This window comes from Halyomorpha halys, unplaced genomic scaffold, assembly GCF_000696795.3.
Source record: "Halyomorpha halys isolate HHAL.00 unplaced genomic scaffold, Hhal_1.1 Scaffold67.1, whole genome shotgun sequence".
Taxonomy (NCBI): Eukaryota; Metazoa; Arthropoda; class Insecta; order Hemiptera; family Pentatomidae; genus Halyomorpha; species Halyomorpha halys.
The window spans coordinates 784,226-805,696 of NW_027111562.1; the positions used below are offsets into that span (position 1 = coordinate 784,226).

Below are 21,471 nucleotides of genomic sequence, written 5' to 3' on the forward strand. Positions count from 1 at the left end.
TTCATTTAATTGTCCTACTCGTTGCTCGTATTGTATTTGTAATATTATCATTTATATTATTTTACTTTACATGAAAAATAAACAAATAAATAAAAACATTTTTATAAAATAGAAAGATTAAGTTTTTCGTTTAGTATTTGTTGAATATTCACTTTGTTTTTAGTATTACTTATAAATGTAATATGAATCAATAAACAATTAGACTATATGTTATAATTTGTTGTAATAAAGAATTACTTTTGCTTATAATGAAGGTAGATATAACAAATGTAATATCTTTCTGATTCTTTTTCTGAATTTCTAGTACGATTCGAGTGACAACTTCTCTCTAGGTTCGTTGACTGGTTTCCTGAGTTTACACAAGTGCAAAGAGTTAATTACTAAGAGCAAACAGGAAAATCTAAAAACTCACTTATGCATATCCATTTGCAATGAGCAAGCGATCATAACTGACTCAGATTAAAGAGATCGGCTATTTGCGTCTCATAGATCAATAACAATTTGCATACTCAGAGCACGATTGCTAGACCTGTAACTTTAATCTAACAGAACTATTAATTGACATTTTTTTTTAATAATTTATTTATTGTTATTTGCAACTGTATACATATATACACATCAAGTAAATTTCATGTAAGTTATATTATGACATGATACAAACGTGTGGAGAATCTACCTATTGATAGAACTCCAAAAACATTTCTAAAGGAGAAGATCTCTTCTTTTCAGACGCCTAGGAGGATTATTAGGTAGTGAAGAAGCCAGGTTAGAAACGAGTTGGTTTGGGTAGTTGTGAAATTTATTATGGAAGGATTGGTATCTGGTTCTGGCAAAATCGGCAACATAGGGGCCATTGAGGTCCTGATGGATGATTTAGTTTGTGACAAAGTAAGGAGCAATAAGGATTTTACGAAGGATTTTGGACTGTAAGGATTGAATTTGAGAGGAATTAGATGGTTTAGCTCAATTCCGTATGTCCAGATAGGCCTTATAATATTCATGTAGATCAGTCTTTTGTAATGGATTGGAAGTTTGGACCGTTTGTCTAGTAAATGTTGTAATAGTCGGAATCGACGAGCAGTTTCCTGTCTTTTCATTCTTGTATGAGGATTCCATGTCAGTCGTTTGTCCAGATTTAGTCCTAAGTAACGGATCTGTTCAGCAGGAATGAGTGGGTTATTATTAAAAGATACTGTAGGGCAAGACGAAGGCTTACGCCGAAGGGTAATTGTTATTTGGTGGATTAATTGACATTTAAAAAAAAGAGTTCTTGAGTTCAGTATTGAGATAAAGAAGTACTTGTTCTCTCAGGCGAACCAAACTCTCAGAAGAGTAACGTACCCAAATTACCTAATTGTAATAATATAGAAAAGAAATAGGCAGGTGATTACAGAATCGAATCAAAAAGCTAACTCATCTCAAAGAATCCCGCTCTTAACTGATTCACACGAATGAATCGCAACTCAGTTTCAGGAGAGTCCAGGAAGTGGGAGAAGGGGATTTTGTCCTATTAGTGGCCACTAGTTGTAAGATTTTTATTTGGTCATTTATAAAATGTATCAATATATATATCTTGATTATTTTGTTGCAATATAAAGCAAAGAAAACGAGACCAGTTACTAAATAAGTATACATGGCCTATAATCAAAAGAGTAAGTATCATTTGAACATATTAAAGCAAGAAACAGTTTATACACATAGATGACCCACCGTATGATTTCAAATATGAAGAAGATGGTCAGGGTAGTGGTCAAAAACGAACAAAAATAGTTTAGAACTATTTATTATCTGACGTTTCGCCCAACTTTAAGGAACTTCATCAGAGTATAGCTTTACATACTTTCAAGTCGTGAAACGTCTTATAATAAATAATACTATTTTTACTAACTAACTTTTGTTAATATAATTTTAACTAACTATTTTTGTTATTTTTGACCGCAACTCTGACCATCTTCTTTATATTAGAAAAACTTTATTTATTTTTTATCGTATAAGACAAATGTTAACTTTAATTAAATAGTTAAATATATGTTATACTCCCCCCTTTAAAAAAATAAAAATAAAAATAATAAAAAATCAGAATTTAAAGTTTCTACTAAATTTAGATAGAAGTAATTATTTTAAATTGATTCATTTGAAAGCATGTAACAAAATATCGATATTATAATTACTTAACACTATGACAAAATAACAATATTTTGGTTATACTGAAATTTATATTCCACCCACACGTCTCCTTGTTTAAATCTATTTATTTAAATATTTTAAACCATCTTTTAGTCAAAGTTTAATATCGATATTACGATATATAAAGAAACGACATCGATATGTATATTTCGATAGCTCTAATTATCGTAGAATATAAATTTTAACTTGAATAATCTAGTTAATTAGAAGTTGTTAGCGACAAGTAATTGCCAAAGTGCTCCCTTGCAAACAGCGGATCCCACAGCCTACCTTAAAATGGCCCTTCAGGCAAAGGAAGGACATTTATGTTTATTATGTATAATGTGTATATATGGTTTTGTTTGTAATAATAAAATTAATAGAAGGATGAAAAAAAAAAAACCTTATTTTATTTTCGAGTATTATACGAAAAGTTTAAATTAAACCTTTTGTCAAATCTTTCTAGTATTTTGTTTTAATTTAGAGAAATTTATTTTAACATTATTTTTTATTATTGTTAATTTTTCTTTTGTATTAAAAAAAAAAGGCCTTAAAAACGTAAGATTTGAGGATTTTTGATTTTTATTCATTAAAAAAAATATTTTTTAATTAAGAAAATAAAAAAAAATACAATAAGGTAAAAAGAATCAATCTTAGAATCGTTCAATAATTCCAATTTACCAGTGGATCGTTGGGAATCGATTCAATTAAAATAATTGAACTTCACATCTCTGCTCCAAACTCGAACCTGGTAAAAACCTAATTGACTTTAATCCGTCCAATTACTAGTCTGTAATAAGCGTTTTAGATTTGACGTCAGGCATAACAATCTTAAGTAGCAGCGCGCAATTAATTATTCTATACATCGCGTGTTTCTCGTACATTGTCAATTATGAATAATAATAAAAAAAATTAAATATAAAGTATAATAAAAACTCTTATGTGTAAACTAGTTTGCTTTCAAATAAGTTTAAATTTTCTTAATGGAATAGTATCTTTTAGAGATGAAGCACTACCAAACACAAATCTACTAAATCAGTCTTGGCGCAATCCTCCCATCTACGCCTACCGTTCGTTACTAAGTCCCACACCTTTACACACCCATCTTATTCGCCGCAATCCTGAATTGTATTTACCGTGTGCTTCCTTAATTCAGTGTTGCCTAGTCCTCTAAATTCTCCCATGAACTCATACCCTTTCAGCCCTAATATTTTAAATAATACTTTATTTAATTTATACTCTTAAACACTTTCTTGAGACTGGTTAATTTTGTTAAAATAAATAATTTAATTTCTATCCATTTTAGTCTTAACACATTCTATTTTTTCTTAAAAGTCCGACGTTTCGGCCAATCCGGCCATCCTCAGGGACAATCTATTACAAAACATCTTTTATTACATGTATCATCCTCAAACATTTCTAATTACTTAACATTATTATTTATAACTTATCTTATCTTAATACAATTTTGGAACTAAATGATTTAAAAACTCAACTTCGTGCAGGCTATTCTGCCCAGGTCAAAACAAGTACAATGAAACATTAAAACATGAAAACATTAGGTTAAACATATTTTTTTGTTAACGGCACTAGTACAGCATGCGACCAAAAACCAGCATATTTTTTATTTTGAAATACAATCATTTTACATAAAGAAAATAATACATTCAAAAGGAAAATACTTAAATGCATTTACATATCTGAATATATTAATTATACAGTGAACTTCAAAACAGATAAAAGAAATTTGAACCAACACTATGCAGAGATCTTAAGTAAAATTAATTTATGAAAAATACAAATAGTGACTGTGATAAATGAATTTTAATTTTAGTGATTAGTGAATTAGTGAATATTGAGTAATTAGGTAATTAGACATATTGTGGGATATACTTATTATCAAAAAATATGTTTATCTAATGTTTTAATGTTATGATTGAATGTTTCATAGAAATTGTTGTTTTGACCTGGGCAGAATAACCTGCATGAAGTTGAGTTTTTAAATCATTTAGTTCCAAAATTGTATTAAGGGAAGATAAATTATAAACAATAATGTTAAGTAATTTGAAATGTTTGAGAATCATATATGTAATAACAGCTGTTTTGTAGTAGATTGTTCCTGAGGATGGCCGGATTGGCCGAAACGTTGGACTTGTAAGAAAAATAATATGGATAGAAATTTAATTATTTATTTTAACAAAAGTAATACTTTATTTTCAAAAACCTTAAGGCGCTGTTCTACCTCTAGTGTAAGAGGTCATGTTTCGCATTTATAAAAAATCGTGGAAAGGATAATAGTTATGTAAATTATAACTTTTAAGTTTTTGGACAAAATTGGTGAACTAAAGAATTTCGAAATCGAAAAATTATAATAATTATCTGTCTTTAAATTAAATTAAATTTCCTCATAAATTTTGGGTACTATATTTACCGTAGAACCAAAATACTTAAACCGCTCTACCTGTTCAAATATATTCCCTCCTATATTGCCCCTGTTTCTTTTGCTGACCATATAATGTGGTTGGAGGAAAAAAAAAAAAAAAAATTTGTATACTTTCAAAATTGAAAATAACAATATTGTGTAAGAAACAAATATTTTTTTATGGCAGTGTTATGTTCTGTTACAGCAACTGGTTTTAACTTTACCCACATAAGTACAATAATATCTTTTTTTTTTTTAATTATTTAGTTATTGTAATTTACAACTGTACAAAATAATACAATAGGTAAATATGTAGTATGTTTCATATACACTTGAAAATCTTGAGAAGGAACCACCCATTGGTGGTACTTCAAACATTAATTTAAACTAGAAGGTCCCGTGGCCGTCTTCTTTTCAGACGCCTTGGAGGATTATCAGGGATTGTTAAGGATGAAAAAGAATAATCTCAAACACCGACTAACTGAATCATTAATAAATGTAAATTAATTTTTGGTATTCATGTATATTATTTAGAATTTTGTTATTATTATTGTTGATATCAGATTTATTGCTATATAACTAGAATATTTTTTTTAGAATCTTTATGTAATGAAACCGGTCTGTACATGTTTGTAACCAATTACTGACCAATATATTGATCAATTTATATCAAGAACGATGCTTATGTTGTTAAAAAAATTAGATTCTAAGTGATTATAAAAAATTATTTCTAAATCAAAAATATTCACATATTCATATTCTGTTCAAGTTCCCATGTAAACCTATTTTATCTCTATATCCCTTCCTTCGGGTGTCTGTAACCACCCACTCACTGACTTATTGATCAGAGTTGCTTAAGTAATACTTATTAAATTATTAATGGTTCTCCTAATGTTGTTTATACGAGATAAGACTGAGATAAAAAACTCCAGCCTCTAAGTGGTTTAAAAAGAATTATTTCTGAAATAGACGGGAGAAAAAGACGAAATCCGCTCTTAAACTGGAACTTTCAATAATAATTTGTAATATTAATTACTTTTTTAAATATATGTTTCTATCAATTATTTTCATATATATTACTTTTTTATTTTCTATTTATTATCTGTATTTAAATGTATGCATATATCTTTGTAGATAATTGTAGAATTTTTTTTAATCACTTTAAGTGAATAGTACTTATGTAGGAAGATACGATAGAATTAACTATATATTATTATTTTATTTCATTTTTTATTTTATATTTAAGTTTTACTTTATGTATACTGAAGTAAAATAAAAAGAAAAATGTATTAGGTTAAAGTAAAAATATGATTAGATATATAAATAAGTAATGAGAAAAAAAATTAAAGAATAATAAAGCAAAAGAATAAAAAAAAGTTCGAAAAAAATATTAAGACTAAAATGATGAAACTAAAAAAAGTCAGGTATTATTATTATATATTATAAATATACTATACTATGCCTATACATTATAAGGTTTAAAAAAATATTATAATTAGGTATAAGTATGTTGTGTATTTAGCAACATTATAATTTAAAATTAAATTTGCTATAAAAAACGTTAATAACAAGGATTCAATATTTTTGTGTGGTTAAATAATACAAACTTAAAATCCTTAACAAAAATATATATATTTTCAATTTATATAAATATTATTTTCAATAAATAATTAATAAATCTGTGGGCTCCACAACAACCTATGATGAGTCAGGTGTGCAGTACAATGTAACGAAATACTGTTACAAGTCTAACGGTTCTGCAAGGAGGTATATGGTTAGAATCACGTTCGACCCTCAAATTTTCTCCAATTAAAAGTACACACTTTAAGAGGCTGGGTGGACTCCGATGAGCTTTCTAACCCACAGGGTTGACTACCGGCTGACCAATGAGCGACACCGCTAAATTTTATTTTTATTTCACTAATTAATACGTTCATCACTAATAATTTCCAAACCCAAAATGATAATTACGACACATTCCGGACACAATATCGATTAAACTAAAACCATCACTAAGTATATAATCGATAAATGTTCTTTCGATTCCTCAGGCGCCAGGTCCTGAATTAACTTCGTTAGAGATGGGCTATACGAGCCACACCTGAACCAACAGGTACATCTAAGGTACAACCTGAATATATCCGGATAGTTGTTTGAACAATGGCGGTGTTTTGGCCTAACAACTATTACCTTAATGAGTCCTCATTATTACACCGATCATAATCTTTGTATAAACATAATTTAAATAAAAAATTTGTTTAACTGTCTCTTGTGAACAATAGGATCGTTTTATCTGTTAATGATAAACAGGTAATTTTATCTTGGAATCGTAAACAAGTATTGTAACAGAAATATATCTAGCTGATCTTTAATCAATAGTTATTTGTGATTCTTATTTGCTCCATTTAACCTTGATTAATTTTGAATTTTATAACCTTGTCCAAATCAGATTTTAAATCCTCAGATATCAGTTATAGCCGAGTTAGAGTTATATGAATTAAAATAAAATAAAAGTTATTTAAAGAGAGAGAAACTCAAGAAAAATGTTACTGAAGTAACTGCTAAGATATTAATACATTTCCAAACATGGATTAGGTAAGAAAAAAGTAAATAATTAATGAGACAACATTTCTCTAATTCAACTTAGTGTTGTAAAATATGAAGCTAAGGGCATTGTACACAATGCCATGGTACAGCTCTGATATACAACTGCGAGACCTGGGATCTAATAGATACTCTAGTCAGCAGAATCGAGAGATTTGGACGGAAAGTCCTGTGTACAACTATAGCAGCGATAACGCAAGGAGAAGAAGAACGAACAGTGAACTGCTTGCAGAGACTGGTCTACCAATATCAAGATATGATAGCAAAGAGGATAAGATGTGGCTCGAAGTAATCCATCAAGATACCTCAACACAACAATGAATGCCAGTATAAGGGGTATTCATGATGTTGGGTTAAATTTAATATGCTTTACCATGTTAAATGCTATAAATATAGGATTGTGAATAGCACTATTTAAAGTCATGTTAAATGCTTAACAGCTCCTTGCGGAATTTTGATCAACTTGTCTTATAACCTTTCCTTCCAAAACTTTATTTTATTGTTTACTTCTAAGTTTTGATTAAAGTAATTTATTACAACATGCCTACAGTAAGTAAAAAGTATGTATAAGTTGTATGAAAGTTTGACTACTGAGTGCCTTTTGAGGAAGAGAATCAAGATGAGCTAATTGACAACTGTCATTATATTATTGGCAAACATTGCTATATTAGTTATAAAAACATCCAAAACAATACTAAAACAATCAAAACACAACACAAAAAAAAATTGAAGAGCTCTGCTGGTCAGTTGTGTGACTATAGGAAATATTTCTCCATTTAACACGCTTTAACATGTTAAACTAGAGATCGTGAATCGTGAAGATCGTGATTATAGTTGGCAGTAGACCACGTGAAAGAAAAAAATCAGATTGATAGACAGAATCGACAAAGATGCGAAAGAGTTGCATGCAGAAAACTGAAAAGTAGTAGTCTATCTAAAATAGGCAAGCGTGAAGAAGGCTGGTTCGAACGGTCAAAGGTCTACATGGTCAAACCAACCAAACAGTACTTATTGCAGTAATAATAAATCAGAATTGAAAATGAATTCTTTTTCATTTACGTTCATATTCCTATGAAGGCATACATTGCCTAAATTCGCAAACATTTAACTTCCAGAACTCTTCAAGATACTGAAAACTAGAATGCTCTGAATTCCATAGATAAGAGATCGATTTATTAGCTTTACTAGAACTATATTATATTTCATAGAACACATTATGACTTTTTTTGTTAGAAACAAAGAGTATTTCCTTTCTTTTCTTTTTTAAATTTGAAATGAATCAAGATCCTGAAATCTTTTTAGTACCGATTACTGCCTTTTACGGGAGTAAATCGTTAAACGTTAACGATTGGTTCCTAATGAGTCAATCGTGAATCCCATCACCGAGGCCACAAAATGTTATAAAGAACGGGTTTGGGATCCTGCATTAAGAGTTGTGAGTTGATCAAGTGCTTAAACCCGCCCAACAGACAGCCGTTAAAGAGTTCATTCTAGTCCGGATAAGCGCCTCGACCAATAGGCACCTAGGTTCCGTGATTTATTGGAATCTAGTTTCATTAGCACACAAAAGCATAAATCACTCTTAGAAGAGGCTGGGAATCTGAAGCTCTGAGCCTAAGTGGGTTCCCTACGTGGAGATGCCCCAAATGCCAAAACGACTCTTTAATAAGAAATATTAGTCGTTCAGTCGATACACAGAGAGCCCTGACGAAGCATTGCAAAGTGGGGCGAAACGTTGGTAAACAATAAATAGTTTTCTTCTACTATAATGATTTAAGTATAATTTTGTCACTGAATTATTATTATTGTATAGTAGTGATTTTTGTAACTTGAGTAAAAACGTATATGTGCATTGTAAATTGTGTGTATTATTTATTCTCATCCAAAATCCTTCGTAAAAATGCTCCTTATTTTGTTACTAATAAAACCATCCATAAAGAGCTAAATTTTCCTTATGTAACCGATCTAGCCCGAACTCGATATTATTCCTTCCATAATAAACTCCCTAACCACCCAAACCCACTCGTTTCTAACCTAGCTTCCTCTTCCATTCCTGGCAATCCTCCAAGGCGCCTGAAAAGAAGATGGCCTCGTGACCTTATATTGTAAACTGTTTTAGAGTTCTACTACTGGGTAGTTTCTCTACATCCTGTATCATATCATATGTCATTATGATCAAATTTACTGGTTGTATTTTTTTTTATACAGTTGTAAATATCAACAAATAAATAAAATAAAAAATAAAAATTTATTCTCAATCGTATAGATAAGGTTTTCCTGGTTTAAAAGTGCGTTTTGGGTAGATATTTCCAAAGCAATTTCTGAAAAAAGTAAAGTAGGACCCCCATTATCCGGGGTTCTATTAACCGAGGTTTCAATTAACTCAGGTTCCAAGGGGACATTTTTTTTTATTTTTTTTTTTTTTAGACTATTCATTTTGGTATTACAAAATATTTAATTATACTAATTATTTATGCATAATGTTTACATCTAAGGATTGGAGGCAAGAGAACTTCTACTAAACTATTTTAATACCTTTATAGACCGCCTCCCGGACTATCTTCCTACAATTTACTTCATACGGTCAACTATCTTTTACTAAAAGAAATATTATAATTAAAATTTTGTTTATCTAATATATAAAAATCAATATATGTTTGTTTGTACTTTATACGCTACCGTATCGTTCATCCGATTTTTGTTTTTTCGACAGGTCCGATTTTCTCGTTAAAAAATAAGTTATTAACGAAACTAAGCATTTTTGGAGCGTAGCTCAGAAAGTAAACATTTTTTTTATGATTATTATATGCCAATCGATTTGTCTTTTTATGAAAAATAAGAAAAAATATAACTAATTCTATTAAATGATTTTTTATTACCTAAAAATAAAAGACATGTTATTATTATTAACACAAAAATCAATGGTCCAAACAGTTAGTTTTATTGTTGATATTGTTAATGAGGTTAATAAAAAAGGATAAAGAATTTTTATGAAATAGTTCTGTATTGAAATTATGTGGTTTTTATAAAACATGGGCAATTAGCCTTCAAAAAAGACAATTTAATGAGTTGTGATTATTCAATTACTAAGGTTGTACCTTGAAAAAAGCCAAAGGGCCGAAACGTTGAAAGTTTTTTAAAATAAATAATTGAGAGTAAAATTATATCATTGAAGTGTTAATAATAATATAAACCACTCTCAAACAATCAATATATTAAATTAGTATTATAAAAACCTCAAATACCATTTTTCATGGATATTAAATATAAAAAATTTACAAATGAATTTTTTTTTTTCCTGAGGATGACATGAAAGACGGAAATTAGAACATTTTTTTTTATTGTTCACATGTGATGGAATAATTATTTCTTTATAATTAGATTTATAATCTGATTCTTTTAATCTTTCTTATGAAACTAAAGGTTAGCAATGCTATATCCTATCCTAAACAGAAATTCCAAACTAAAACCAGAAACAACAGTTCTAATATTTAAAACAATTCTCAGGCCACTGCTGATGTATGGCTATGAAGTCTGGGGAGCGGCATCCTTCACGAAAAGGAAAAAAACTACAATCTTTTCAAAATAAAGTCCTAGGAATCGCAGTTAATACTCCTTGCTTCATAAGAAATAGCCAATTGCATCGCGAATTACAGATGGAGTCAATAGAGGAACACATCAAAAAACGGTTCACGAAGTTCCACTCCCAGTTGCCGACAGTTAAAGGAGCAGTGACCTACAACCTGGGAAACCCAACCTCAACCCGAAGACTGAAAGCCCAGACTGCTAGGACACTCTGTTATAAATTTTAATAAATGTTGTTATTAATTTTACTTTCCACTATAATTAAGAAGCATTATTCTTATCATTTTTTTTTTCTTTCAATTTGAACATTGTATATAGTTAGGGGTGTCTTTTGTACGAGACTATACCTTCCCCCCCCCTCCATAATCAACTGTTAAAAAATATATATATAATATAACGGTTATATCAACCATATAAGGCCCACCAGGCCGATCTGGTATAAAATAAAAATAATATTAAGAAATTAACTGATTACCCAGATAATTACTGTAAGAATTCCATGTCATTGGAATAATTATAATAATAGGAAGTAATTATATGACATTGTACAAAATTTAATTTATCTTCATATTTCTTTCACAAAATATTATTTTCAATAAACGGCTCAAAGATAATTAATTTATATGCTTTATAGAATAGTATTCACATTCGACGGACGTAGTTCGATGAGTTGTTAAAGCAATCGACAATTTATCACGAAAGATCGGTGAAAGAATGTTAACACCATAATTAGTTACATCACTATTATGATAACTAAACGTGATAAAATTCTCATTTGTAACAGTAAATTCCCGTTCGTATTCCGCTTGTAAAATTCTGTTGGCTTTTATTTGTCCATAAAATCCCTGACTTTTACAGCTTTGTCCAGATTCAGAAGACACTGATTAATTTTCTAAAGTGAATATAATTAAAAAATGCACTCCAGTACGGAACTAAATACACTTTTATATAGTACGATAATATTAAATAAATTGTAATGTAATTTAAAATAAAAAATTAAGCTGATGTGTAGATAGTAGACCGTTGATTAATAATTGGAGAAGATGGTCGGGGGGTGCAGTCAGAAAAATAACATAAATAAACAAAAAATTATTTATTCATTCCTATGAATAAATAATAATTTATTAATAGCTATTAATAAATATTTTTTGTTTATTTATGTTATGTTTTCTGACCTTTATTATCTCCAATTAAAATTTTTTTCTAATTTAATTTGTTCATATTCCTTTAAAAACCAGTTTATATGATTATTCATTCAATGCTGAATTTAATTTTAAGATATGGTTTTCCTTATTTTTAAAAATACTGTATAATTAACTTTAATTGTAATTTTTAGTTGATTTATTCATGAAAGTATTTAAAAAATGGGAAAAGTTGAATTAATGCTAGTTTATCATAATTATTTAAAATTTATTTTTTCACTTATTTATTACTCTGTCATTATTTAATTAATATCTCTTCCATTTTTGAAAAAATGATATATAGGACTAAATGTAATATTACATAATAATGAGAAAATAAAACTACTATAATGAAAAATATATTTATAACATAAAATATACGTTTGGTTTATAAAAAAAATATTTCAAGAAAGTTTAAGAAGAAATAATTCAATATTCATATAAAATTAGCAAACAAATTTATGAATTCTGAATTTTATTTAAAATAATATATAAATTTTAAAAATAATTTTAGTCCTATTATCACTTTAATTTCTAAATAGGTGATAAATCCATTTAATGGATACATTTATTTATTTTATGATAATTATTTAAAGATCATTTAAAAACTAGACATGTATGTTATATTTCTATACTAATTAATCTCGGAAAGCTTTTATTATTTTATTTTAACAGTTTTATGTTTATCACAATGTTATTTTTGCAATAAGCATATATGTTACCTTGTGTTTGGAAACATAGCACTATTATTAATATAAAATAAAATTAATATATACTTTTTGTGTGTTTTTAGCAATTGTTTTAATTTTTTTTAACAATTGTTGGTATCTCCTTATATTTATAAACAAAATTTGAAATAATACGTTTACCAACAATTAAAAAAAAAAGACAAATAATTATATTTGATGATATTAATTAATTTAATATGTTCTTTACAATTAGTCATTTAAATTTCTTATTAACAATAAATACATTTTTGAGACATGTTGTATTGAGTGCACTAGCATTCAGTAAAATCTTTGTATTTGCATTTTTGACATTAGGATTTCCATTTTATTATTATATTTGTATTCATATTCATTCATTTATATTAAAATTATGTTCAATGATAAATTTAATAAATTTATAAGTACATCTGAGTAATACATTGAAAAAACTAATATTTCAAACGATATAGTAATAATAAGAAACATTAATAATTAAACAAAAAATTAATTTTAAAGTATATAAAATAATATGTCATATGAATTTACTATTACGAATTTAATGGCAGGTCATATTTAATGAAACTGTACGTAAACATACATAGAAATTATAAAAATATAAATTTCAAATCAAATCGGAAAATATTTACTAAATATAGTGCAAAATTTTAAATACTCTTAAATAATTGTTAGTAGATGTAAGTTAATTTAGTGATTATGTTCATAATATTTTTTTAGATTAACTTTGAAATTGAAATATTTCAAACATTAAAGTGGATCTAACTGATGTAGATTTTTAACTATTTTTTTATTTATAACTAATAGACATTTTTAAATGAATATTTAATTTAAATTAAATTTTTGTTTTTTTTTAAGCAGACATGTCTTAAAATTATACGCCAGAATTTTAATTTTTAATTTTCAAAATCTACAAATATATAGCCATCTTTAGTTTTATCATTTCTATAAATTTTGAACATTAAGCTAATGATTTTCTATTCAGCTAAGTAAATTTTTATTTATTTAAATTATGAAAATAATAATTAAAAATATTTATACATCCTTTATGAATCTCTTCAACAAATATACTACGATTTAATCAGTATGTTTAATAAAGGTACATTTGCCTAAGCTTGGTATTAAAATCCCCGATTAGTTAAACAGCAATTAGGGACTTGTTCAAAGACCTATTTACATGACTAGCGATTCCTGAGAACTAAATTATTCACGTATTCACAAAAACGTCTTGAAAATTCATAAAATTAAAATTTACATTTCAAACTAATAATTTACTGTGAGATAATTAAAATAATAATTAGAGACACACAATTATCAAAAGTCCTTTACATTGTTGATGATGATTAAAGGAAAATCGCCAACGCTGATGTGAGATTAAACAAAACCGTTATTAACATTGTTAATAAATAAAAAAAAGTCGAATTTATAATTGACCTGTATATAAATACGCCATAAGCAATTTAAAAATGATTCAATGTATAATGATTGGAACAGAACGCTATATACATGAAATAAATATAAAAATTAATTTTCTTTATTATATATTTTTTATTTATGCACATACATACATTGAAAAAAAATCATTTAATTATTATATTTTTATAGAAAACTATTATCATGCTGATGATTTTAACATATTAAATGTATTCATAATAATCAGAGATAGCAGATCGTGGATGAATTATATGAGAAGATGGTTGGGGGAGTGCAGTCAAAATATAACACAAATAAGTTTAAATAACCTTGCCGACGTTTCGGCTAGAGTTTCTAGACTTCATCAGGGCTAAGAACAAAGAACAAGATAACAACCAATGCATAAAAAATAATAAAAGAGATATAAAGTAAATAATTGTACAGAATGAAATTACATTGATGAAATAAGTGGAAAACAAAATTAATATATATGTAATTGAATAAGTAAGTAAAAATAACATAATTAAGGAAATAGAATAGAAATAAAAATATGAAGTTATTTAATGCAAAGGAATATGGGTATTTTAATTTATTAATAATTTAAAAATTCAAATTATGAAAAGAAAAAGAAAATTAAGAGAAAGAAAATATATGTAACTAAACAAAAGATGAAGTTAAGTTAGACAAAAGAATTGAATAGAAAACATAACAATAATAATATGTGGTGAAAATAACTAATAATAAATAATAAAACATAAAAGCATCTGCTCAAAACAAATTTGACAGCGAAGTGAGCTCTGCGCCACGAATGGACCCAGACTCAAAATTTAAAAATAATTTACTAAGATGACCAGTTATATTTTGGAGGAAATTATTTCATTCTTTACAATTATTTACTTTATGTCATTCTGTTTATATTTTATTTTTTGTATTCATTAGTTATTATCTTGTTCTTAGCCCTGATGAAGGCTAGAAACTCTCGGCGAAACGTCGGCACAATTAAATGAGTTATTTCAACTTATTTGTGTTATATTTTGACCAGACACTCCAACCATCTTCTCCTCATATTAAATGTATTGTTTTTTAAACCAATAGTAAATTGTATTGTTCTTGGAAGTGGGATGCAGTATCCCCGAAATGTTCAAAAATAGTGTAAATATATTTATTTAAATAAAATTATTTTTTCAAAATGTTATTGACATCTAGGCATTTTAAATTTTAAAAACATCAAAAAATATCACTAAATTAAATAAGTTATTACATTTCAACTTACACATAAAAACAACTAATCTCTACAACGTTTCTACATTTTTTTTCCATTTTATATAATTTTTTTTTCACCAACCAATATAATTTTATTTCAGTTTAATCCATGTACTACTGAAATAATCGTTATATTGTTCGAATATTTGCTATTGATTTTTAAAATAAATTGCATATATCATATATATTATAATTTACAACGGAAGGTAGTTAAACGTTGTACTACGTAGGAAATGAGGGCACTATTTCGGTAAACAAATTTGAAGAGTTCAAAAGATTTAACAGATTAATTTCATAAAATTTTTCTCAAATTTAATCCACTACATTCACTTACATTTTTGTAATCATTATATCCATTATATACCTGTATTTCGAAAACGGCGCTTAAGATTTGATACAAAATGACCCAGTACCTATTTTATCATAACCCCATCCAATACATTTTCTCATAATAGCGTAAAATTATTTTTCTAGCACGGATATATTTTAAACAATATCTAGATTATATTTTCATACAACAAGTCACGTTTATTGAAAATTAAAAATACTAAAATGTATTCAAAAACCTTGAAGTATAGGAAAAAAAAGTAGGAAAATTAAAACGGAAAGTTAAAAAATCGTTTAATTATTTAACAATGCAAAAAATAGTCCATCACTTCATAATGAATTATCAACGATTTAATATTCTTAAACTGTATTTATTCATGCATTTTCCCCATTTTCAGAATATGGTAAACTTTGAAAATAACAATAAAAAATTAATTCTTTTCAGATAATCATCATTTGAATTTTAGAATCCAAGCTTCAATCTAAAAATTGACTTCATATATCATATGTTATAATATAAGACCTGTTCATAATCTATATATTGTAATCCATAGATTTGTTCTGTTACTTGAAGAAAAGTTGTTTGTCAAATTTGAAGAAATAATTGTTTAAGTAAATCTATTTTTTTTTTTTAGTGGATATTGTATGATATATATCCGGAGTGCGTATCATAAAGAAATATAATTTTTAAAGTATATAGGAGTATATATAATCATTAGACTGTTTATATTAGAATGAATGATTAAATATTGTTTTGATATATGTTATATTTAATAATATCTGTGATTATGAATTCTTGTATGAATTAAAACAAATTTTCAATTATATTTTAAGGAAAAACACTTATTTATTTGGCATGTATTTATATGCTATATATTAGATCATAATGTTTATATTAAAGTTAATTCTTGATTGATTAGGATTTATAACATCACAAAAACATTTAATTAAAATGTAAAAGATTTTTCTTAAGTATGATATACTGTATTAAATCAAAATTAATTCTATGAATTTCTTTTTATTTTATTTAAAATGATAAAATTGTAACTATAAAAGAATAATATGTTTTATTTATTATACAAAGCAGAATGAACACAGCTGTGATTATACACAAGATCCAGTCAGAGTGGAACGAGCTTAGGTTGTAAGCTTTGAATTCACAATGTTTTTAGCTTGTTTTTAGTGATTTATTTTTTAATATTTATGTTAATTACTGTTTTTAACTTTTATGAGTGTTCACTTGTCAATTTATATTATTATACGAAACAACTATTTTAAATTATTAAGATGCGTTTGTTAATTGAAATTATTTGTTTTGTCATTTTTATTCGTTTAAACTCTATTTAAAATAAAGTGAAAATAATTGACCGTAGGTTAATTTGAGAGATAATGGGCGGAGGTGCGGTCAGCAAAAAATACACAAATAAACAAAATTTATTTATTTAATTTTGTTTATTTGTGTATTGTTATTTGTGCCAACGTTTCGACCTAAATTTCAGGGCTAAAAAAAAGAAGAAGAGATAATTACCTCAATTAAAAGATATAAAGAAAATAATAATAAACTAAGTTGGAAAAATACATAACAATAAATTAGATGAATAGTAGTTAATTGATAGTAATAGAAGATAATTGTTTATTATTATCTTTGTATCTTTTTTGTCTCTGAATTAAGGTTGTTATCTCGATTTGTTTTTTCAACCCTGATAAATGCCGGAAATTCAGGTCGAAACGTCGGCACAAATAACTTTGTTTATTTCTGTATTTTTAGCTGATTGCACCCCGGCCATCTTCTAAAGATTATATTTAAATTTGTTTATTTTCACAAATTTAATTTTTAGATTAAACCAATATTATTGATTACTACATTTTTTATATTTATTTTAATTATAATTTAGAAATAATATTTATATTGGTGAAGTAATGAAGCAGATGGTCAGTTTTCTAATGAGAGGTACCGTTTCATTTTTGTGGCCTACACTGAACGAGAACTGCACAGCTTAAATTCACTAAATTTACATTTTTTAAAAATTATAATACACTCATATTTATAAAATAATATAGTAATAATAATTAATGACGTTTAAATTTATATTATTTTTTTTTATTAAAACCAAATAGATACTATATGATTTATGTTAAAGTATTTAAGATAATATTAAAATGTATATAATTCCTTAAATTAATTTAATATTGGTTTTTTATTTTTATTATTAACTCATTGCTTAGTTAATTAACATAAGGAAATAAATCATTTTATTTTTTTATTTTACAACATATGATTATGATAAAATATCCCTAAATAATTACATATTTTTACTCTGGTTGTTGACCGATTACTATAGATTTTAGTAATTGCTTCAAAAATTACTTCGAAGTACCGTTACTTATTTTGAAATATTCTAGTTAAATTCAGAACAATATCCCTCTTTTAACCATAATTTTTTTGTTATCAAAATTCGTATCGATTGTGGACTTCTTCATTATTTTGCTATCTTGTAAGCTGTGAAAATTGTGCTTAGTTCATCTCCTCAATTTTGATAAAATCAACCAACCGTTAGTTATTTTTAAGTTTTAAATTAAATACTTGGAAAATTTTCTTTAATAATATTTGAAAAATAATTATTAATATTTTTTTAACTATCAAAACTCTTATTAATTGACTTTGTTCATTTTACCGTATTGTGAGTTATGAAAACTCTAGACTAAAATTAAAATATATGTTAATGAATACATATCAGTTAATGATAATAGATATACTAATAATTATTAATCACTCTTTTAAATGAAAGACACAGTAAATTATCTGTTTTAATAAATTATTACAATGAGTGATAAGAATGGTTAGCAAAGCTGTCAAGAAATGAATACAATTTTTAGAATTAAAAGCAATATAATATTCACATCTAATTTATATATTTAATTTTTAAATTATATATTTAATCAATATATAATGTAAAATAAAATATAAAAGATTATTTGTATCGATTTAAAATTCTTTGATCGCTATGATTTGAATCCATTAACATATCCGAGAACTTAACAGTTGACAAAAATTGTGTAATTTTTATAATAATATAAAATATCCAATTAATATTTTTGCACTTAATATAAATCGTATAATTTTTTTTCTTAATATGAAATTAAGTTTATTTGTTTGAAGTAAATTAATATATGATTTATTTTTATTTTCTTCCTTCGCTTCCGTTTTCAAGGAAGTACATTTGCAATTAAATTGATATTACAAAAATTTAATACGTAAAATAGTTCATCTACTTTTTTTTTTCGTCGCATATCATTTATTGTATCTTATCCTACAAGTGAAAATATAGTAATATTTGTCAGCCCCTAGCACAATAATAAAAAAAACCAAACAGCCGATCTAATGAAGAAGAAAAATTAAATACGCGCTGAAGGAGTTTATTGCCTTAAAACTTACGGCCCTATAAAGGTTCATAGATATACTAACGTTTAAAAGAAGCAGTAACAATATATACTAATTAATAAATTAGAAATTATTAATACTATTAATTTATTAATTAAATACTGACAAGAAAAATTTAATGAGATCTTTGCTGAAAGATTTTCAGAGAAAAAAAACTTAATTTAGGATTAAATAGAGTTTGTGAAGAAGCAGGATTTCGAAAATAACTCCTTTTATAAAATATTACATAATTTTAAATTTAACGTTTAGTTAATTATGTTTTTGAATTTTACTTTTAACCGTCAGGGAGGAGTAGAGGAGACAAAATCTATCGGTCCCGTACTTCTGTGGGGTAGGAGGAGTAAAAATAGTGTGTAAAACAAATTATATCAATTTATAATAAGCCATATCACCTACTTTTATCATATTCTGAGAGTATATAAATGAGTAGCCTCATTTAAAAATATGTATGTTATTAATACTTTGAAGAGATAAGAACTGTTTGGAGTCTATGTTAGTAAAACATTATATTGCAACAAGGATAATAAAACGTTCGTGAAAAAAGGAAAAAGAGAGTTATAAAATAGAAAATAGTAAAAAGTCTACAAATATTATGATGAAGAATAAATTTGATTAATTATTAATAAATTATATTAAATAAAAATTGTAATATATTGCTACGATGTAAGTAGTAAGTTTCACATTCATGATACCTTTATCCATATATAATTATTATTCACAAAAATAAAGCACATAACATATTGAGTGGAAAAGTTTCAGGTGAATTATTTCACCCCGGGCCAAGCACGGTACTGACGTTTCGGTCTCTTTTTTTTTTTCAATTTTTATTGTTAGTATATTGATTGGTGCCCTTTATGATTAGGTAAATCGATACGGTTAAACTGCTATTATTTTAGAAATATCTTTTGACATTGATGACAGTAGTATCATAAATATTCATCACTAGCCCAAATTTTCAACAACTGTCGAATTCTCACACATCACTTGCTAGATAGATAACACTGGACTCACCTGGAGACACGGCTGATAAGACCGGAGGCAACACGACCGATGGAGGTACGGGCGGCACGGGATCCAGCCTCCAGTTGGTCACGACGGCATCTCTGGAAGTCGGGCTGGAGTCTTGCGGCTCTGGCGAAGTCCTGCACAAGCTGGAGACGGAGAAGTCGCTCATCTTGCCGTTCTGGAGCAGCATCCTGTATCTAGGGCGGCCGCGGCTCGAATCGTCTCCTCGTCATCCCTTCCCTCCCTCCCCCACCACCGGCGATGGGCGGGGCCTAACACCCCCACCCCTATCCTCCCCACCACGCCCCCGGCACGCGGTGAGAATTTCGCTATGCCCTCATTCAGGAAATTGGCACATTCCAAAAGGTGGCTGTTACGAAGCAAGTTTTTGAACCTAGTTGTTCGTCACCTGTCGTTGATTTACAGTGGAATCCGGGGTATTGATGGATATGGGTTAACGGATAATAAAAAATTCCGGATAATCGCATTCTAAGTTTTTTTTTTACTTTATGTGATAAATAAGAAGTTTAATTTTTAAAAACTATACAGAAAATCACTTTTATTAACTAGCTAACGTGTTAAATCCACCTGTTAAATGAACGAAGTTTTTCTGACTGAAAAAAAAAAAAAAAATTAACTGACTCAGAATTAACAGACTATAAAGACTTTTTTTCCTAGGCAAACCATTGGAAACATAAACATACAATCAAAATAAAATAATGAACAGAAATTAAAATAAAGATTTATTTTGCTTCTACTATAATCGGCGTTGTTCTGTTCAAAATACAATTAGTTTAGTAGAAGTTTTGTTACTTCCAATGCTTGGTTGGGTTTAATTTTTTGTGTTTCCTGAACGATATTATTTTTTTAAAGTAAATATTATGCTAATAATAAAAAAAAATAAAAATAGAAATGGCCCCTTGGAACCACGGTTAATTGAAACCCCGGAACATCCCATTCTGCACTGGCCTATCAGAATTCTCTTCAATAGCCATTCCAAAATCTAGAAGGGATTCTTATATGATTTCTAACACACAAAGAAATCCTAATATGTTATCGTGTATTGAAGATGCAGAAAATAAATCTATATACGATCTTAATAAATCTAGTCAATACTTTAAGTTCTAGTATCGATTTATTTTAACTTTTCTGATTTCTAACATAATATTATCCCTTTATAAGTGTTTTAACACATATTTTTTTTTTTTAAATATTTATTTATTGCTATTTACAACTATACATTATAGTACATTTAGTAAATCTGATCTAAGTTAAATTGGAGTGTTACAGGCGTGTAGAGAAACTACCCATTGGTAGCACTCTAATGATATTTTACATTAG

The 21,471-nt window shown here is 27.1% G+C and overlaps 1 protein-coding gene across 1 annotated transcript in view; it reads right to left on the minus strand.

The window, feature by feature from the left end:
• The window catches only part of LOC106692699 (paired box protein Pax-6), a 190,304-nt gene extending 169,960 nt beyond the window's left edge, over positions 1–20,344 (minus strand). Inside the window, exon 1 of the mRNA XM_014438795.3 lies at positions 20,137–20,344. Coding sequence (XP_014294281.1) covers positions 20,137–20,320 — 184 coding nt within the window. The 5' untranslated portion in view covers positions 20,321–20,344. The remainder of the gene's footprint in view (positions 1–20,136) is intronic.
• Positions 20,345–21,471: the final 1,127 nt, after the last annotated feature.